The sequence below is a fragment of the Octopus bimaculoides genome, chromosome 2 (genome assembly GCF_001194135.2).
Source record: "Octopus bimaculoides isolate UCB-OBI-ISO-001 chromosome 2, ASM119413v2, whole genome shotgun sequence".
Lineage (NCBI taxonomy): Eukaryota > Metazoa > Mollusca > Cephalopoda > Octopoda > Octopodidae > Octopus > Octopus bimaculoides.
The window spans coordinates 161,650,141-161,655,938 of record NC_068982.1 but is presented as its reverse complement, the minus strand read 5'-3'; the positions used below and the strand labels follow the sequence as shown (position 1 = coordinate 161,655,938).

The 5,798-nt window shown below is 37.8% G+C and overlaps 1 protein-coding gene across 1 annotated transcript in view; it reads left to right on the top strand.

The window, feature by feature from the left end:
- The first annotated feature begins 1,182 nt into the window (after window positions 1-1,182).
- Window positions 1,183-5,798, top strand: part of LOC106871729 (U6 snRNA-associated Sm-like protein LSm5) — a 57,363-nt gene continuing 52,747 nt past the window's right edge. Inside the window, exon 1 of the mRNA XM_014918341.2 lies at window positions 1,183-1,328. Within this exon, the coding sequence (XP_014773827.1) occupies window positions 1,286-1,328 (43 nt within the window). The 5' untranslated portion in view covers window positions 1,183-1,285. The remainder of the gene's footprint in view (window positions 1,329-5,798) is intronic.

Genomic DNA, 5,798 nt, shown 5'->3' with positions numbered 1-5,798 from the left:
GTGTGAATCAGTTTGCATTGTATCTGACAGAGTAATCTGACTGCCAAAGGGTTAAGTTTGTGAATCAGTTTGCATTGTTTACTATGTTACTGTGTATATTGTGAATGTTGTGAACTTGTATGTAACTGTTAGTATTTATGCCTTCTGTGTAAGTAGTTAGTTTGTGTTCACTGGTTCACCAGTAAAATAGAAGAGAGTATATTTCATGTTCTATGGTGTTGCTAGAAAGAAGGGACATAGTGTATTTCGTAGCTACCAAAGTTCATCCTATGTTGTTAAACCTCAAGTCAACCCTGATTGACTGGACCCATGGTCAAAGGCACTCCAGCTGTGATCATCTCATCTGTTTTGGGCATAATGTACTTTGACGACATTGTGCACTGTATCCTTCTTTTTTCTTGAAGATGGTAGAATGTAATTTGAGGGAGATGTGGTTGATGTTTATTTCTAACAGGCCAAGCAATCACACAGAGGTTCCTTTGATAGCTCAGTAGAGACTCCCTGGTTCTTCAAGCATGTGTGACAAGAGATTTCACAAAAGACTGAAGACAAGTACTGACAATCAACTGCTCTGCAGGATACCTTTTCTGACAATGTATGACGTCAGATTTAATTGTCTACTTTTCACAAATACAATAATGTTCCAAGTCTTCACTGTATAAACGTATTGAGTTCTCCAGTTTTAGAGGTAGTAGTAGTATGTAGTTTAACTTACTTCTATGTATAGTAGGTATTATAAATAGTGTGACATAACGAATTCTTTTTTTTGTTTTCAATATAAATTTTAAAAAAACATCTCTTTTCCCGCGTCCGTAAATTAATGAAGAATAAAAGAGCTAACAAAGAGAAGGAACTGTTTTTCTGGATTCCTCCAGTCAAAGAGTAATCTAGTGCAACTCATTAGAATCCTACAAGGAAGCCTCTATGTGGTCATATACGCGGGGCTAGAAATAGAAATTAAATTTATGCAAATTATACTCAACCAATTTTTAAAAATGGATATATTTAATCATATACCTCTATTTACATTATATCTGAAAGAAAAATAAGATGGTCATGGTTGGAATGCCTTTGATCATAGGTTTGCTTGATGAAAGCTGACTTGGGGTCCAAACTATATAGCTTGTTAATCATGCGGCATGTTTGAGCGCAATTTTCCTGTTTGTTACCATTTCGATCATCCGTAGTATTTGTGTGTGTAGCATTATTTCTCTCTCAAATGTATATATATTAGCATAACGAGTGGTGGCTGCTGTGTATAACAAAGGGACATTATAAGACGGTCATGGCGACTACTTTTACCAATCCTTCCCAGTTGTTACCGCTTGGTGCGTAATTTAATTACAACTTAACTCCTCATCGTCTGTATCTATCCATCAAGATTTCCTTTATACATATTCCATTTTGTTTCACTAATCCCATTTTAAAATACTGTTTCATTTACACCTTTACCTCTTCCTTTCTTAACGAAATCTCCAACCAAGATATTTTAAAAGCACGTGTTCTATGGAATTAGTGATTTACCTTTTATTTTCTAATTTATTTTGTTCCTGAATATTCTAACTTATAAACATTAGATTAGTTTCGAATTATACACTGTTGTTTCTCGGTTTCTTTTATTCAACTTTCATAGTTGTTTAGACTTCTTTTTTTTTTTTTTTCGAATTAAATGTTAACAGCTTTACTCGAGTGTTTATAATTTCAATGCAGTTGAGAAAGCCGAACTATATTGTTTTTAATCATTAAAAGAGGGCAAGCGAGCATGGTGCTGTATTTATAAACTCATTACAACATTATTTCAGTGCCAGTGAATAATCTATAACGCATAGTTATACGATTCTAATAACATAGTTTCATTTTAATAGCTTCAGTATCGTTGAATGCATTACAAATATTGAAGACCGGTCGGTATAAGAAGTATAAATTATGAATATTGATTTTTTTTTTCAATACTGACTTACGATATATATATATATATATAAATATATAAAGGCATTCTATATACGGTTTATATAATGGGAAAGAGCCTATGTATATTTTGCAGGTATCAGCTCTGCTTATTGTCCTGTTATAAAAAAAAATATATCCCACAAGATTCATTCCGGATTATATACCCAATTTTTATTTAAGATTTTAAATTGTATATTGATCTATATAAATTGTTTTTGTTGTTTAATTACATAATATTAGCTAAGTTCATGTATAGATAATTTGCAGTGCTTCTTCCTTTAGCCGTTGTATAACTTTCGGCTAGCGAAGGCAGATTCTTTTGCCGATTCACAGTTAAAAACTCCTTTCACTTTCACTGAAATACTTCCTGTTCATAGTTGAGGCATTGATGCAATTGATTCACATGAGTTTATACTTTGGGTTCGTTGCACAGAAACAAACAAACCTATCTAAAGTTATTGCTAACTCTATATAGGAAGTGTTCGGTGCTTGAAAATATCAAGTTTGCGTGGCGGTTTCAACTAGCTGCAACTGTCATTTATTTTGCTTCGCTAATGCCTTTCTTAGGGACATAAATGGCTCAGTATTTCATTTCCTCTATCCGTATATTTTGTGCGCTTGCATATATGTTCCTTTTCTTACATCTTTGTCCCTATACCATCACGCTTCGTATGTATGTATGTGTTTGTGTGTAATAATTTACGCAAAATTCGGAAGAACCGGTATAAAGTTTCAACTTATAAGAATTGTATATGTTTAGTGGTGACTAACATACTTAATATAGTGACCCTCCTCTAAAGAGATGTAGTAATCCAAATAAAAATTAACTTTAACAATTCTTGTCAAAAGAGGCAAGGATAACAACACTGAAATCCAAATCCATTGAAAATAAATGGATGTATTTAATGGAGGGGTGACTGAGCTTTGATAATTATGTGTGTGTGTGTGTATATATATATGATTGACCGTTGACTGAACACTATTCAATTTTTTTTCTCCGTGTTTTTCTCCTTGTCTCCGTATTCTTTCTGTTGAAGAGCGTAGCTCGAAACGTCAAAGACTTTCCGTATTCCCGAGCGTCATACTAATATATCCTTTTGTTATTTACACCACCTGTCCTCGTCTGTTGTTATTATTTGTATATTCTCGCATATATATATATAATATATATATATATATATATATATATATATATATATATATAGTGTGTGTGTGTGTGTATACACACGGAAACGTCCACTTTCCGTGCTGGCATGAGTTAAATGGTTTGACAGTATCTGGCGAGTTACTAAACTGAACTTCAGTATCAGCTTTGGCATGATTTCCATGGCTAGATGCCCCTCCCAAGGCCAACGATTTTATAGAGGTGTATTGGGTGTATTTTTCCATGCTACTGGCATTTGTGAGGTTGCTGTGTAACTTGCAAGACTGGAAAAAAACAGGTGTGGCGGAGTGTCAAGAATGGAGTAGAGAAGAAAAGTGAGCAGTGACTGAAGGCACAAAAGGGCGTGATTGGTTGATAGTGTGTGGTTAGGGATGCAGGATTGAGACGCTTACTTTCCAACCATATGGTTATAGGTTCACTCTCATTGGATGATACTTTGGACAAGTGTTTTCTGCCTTAAGCTAACCAAAACCTTGTAAGCAGATTTGGTTGACTGAAACTCAAAGAGGCCTCTATGTGTATATGTATGTGTATCTCCTTGTCTTGGCATCAAGTGATATTTGTAAAATAGTGTCAACTTGTGTGTGTGTTTGTGTGTAAACCTATTGCTTCTTTACTTCCTATCAGGTGTTTGGCAAGTTTATCTTCCTGCTTAAACTGTAGATATGTCTGTGTATATATTTTAGCACGTGTCATATTTGCTGTCTATCAACTATGTTACTTTTATCATCTACCACTGCAGGTCCGTTTCAGCATTCCTCTATTGACTTCAACTTTGTAGTTAACTCTTTCTGCATCTCTCTTTTATTCTCTCTCCTTCTCTCAACACAATATAAAGCAGGACTGGAGAAATCAACCAACATTTATATTACTTATTATTGTTTGTTTGTATGCTCTCTCTCATCATCGTCGTCGTTTAACGTCCGCTTTCCATGCTGTTAAAGGTTGGACAGTTTGACTGGGGACTGGTGAGCCAGAAGGCTGCACCAGGCTCCAATCTGATCTGGCAGAGTTTCTGCAGCTGGATGCCCTTCATAACGCCAACCACTCTGAGAGTGTAGTGTGTGCTTTTACTTGTCACCGACACTAGGTCCAGTTGGCCACGCTCAAAAGGTGTTTTTTATGTGCTACTTGCACGGGAGCCAGTCCAGCGGCACTGGCAACGACCATGCTCAAATTTGGTTTTCAAGTGTCACTGGCACATGTGCCAGTAAGGCGACGCTGGTAACGATCACCCTTGGATGTGCTGTTAACATTCCACTGGCACAAATGCCAATCAGGCGATACTGTCATTGGCCACGCCAGCAATTTTGATTTCACTTGCCACAATAGGTCTTTGCAAACAAAGTTTAATGTCCAATGAATGAGGGGTACTCATAAGTAGGCTGGTTACACCAACTGTCATAGACCATGGGTTATGGTCTCACTTGGCTTGTCGGGTCTTAAGCACAGCATATCTCCAAAGGTCTCGGCCACTAGTCATTGCCTCAGTAAGGCCCAATGGTCTTCTTAGGTCTACCTCTTCCACAGGTTCCCTCAACTGACACTTTTTCACACAGCTGTCCTCATTCATTCGCAGCACATGACCATATCAGTGCAATCGTCTCTCTTGCACACCACATCTGATGCTTCTTAAATCCAACTTTTCTCTCGGGGCGCTTACACTCTGTCGTGTATGCACACTGACATTACACATCCAGCAGAGCATACTGGTTTCATTCCTTGCAAGCTTACGCATGTCCTCAGCAGTCACGGCCCATGTAGCATGGCAGTTCCTACACATGCGTCATACAGTCTACCTTTTACTTTGAGCAAGAGGCCCTTTATCACCAGCAGAGGTAGGAGCTCTCTAAACTTTGCTCAGGCTATTCTTATTCTAGCAGCTATACTTTCAGAGCATCAACCCCAGCTACTGATTTGGTCCCCTAGGTAATGGAAACTATCAACTACTTATAGTTTTCCTCACTGGAATGTGACAGCTGTTCTCTACACATTTTCAGTGTTTATAGCACCTGAGCATTTGTCACATACAAAAACTATCTTCCCAGTTAGCCTTCCTTTGATATTGCTGCACCTCTTATGTGTCCATAGCTTACACCAGGTACATCTTGTGGAGTTTCTACCTATGCCTTTTCTACAGATCAAGCAGGGCCATCTACCTGAAGGGATTTGTAATTTGTCTGCCTTCCTACTTACTAAGACTTTGGTTTTAGCTAAGTTGACTCTAAGGCCCTTCGATTCTAATCCTTGCTTCCACACCTGAAACTTTTCCTCTAGTTCTGATAGTGACTCAGCAATTAGAGCAAGGTCATCAGCATAGAGGAGCTCCCAGAGGCATCCTGTCTTGAATTCCACTGTTATTGCCTGGAGGGCTATGATGAATAAGAGGGGGCTGGGGACTGATCCTTGGTGGACCCCTATCCCTACCTGGAATTCTTCACTGTACTCGTTGCCAACCCTCACCTTACTGACAGCATCCTTGTACATGGCTTGCACAGCTCTCACTAACCATTTATCTATCCCTAATTTCCTCATTGACCACTAGATAAAGAATCGGGGGACCCTGTCATGGGCTTTCTCCATGCCAACGAAAGCCAGGTACAGAGGCTTATCTTTGGCTAGGTATTTCTCCTGCAGCTGTGTATATACATACATATATATATATATATATATATATATATAT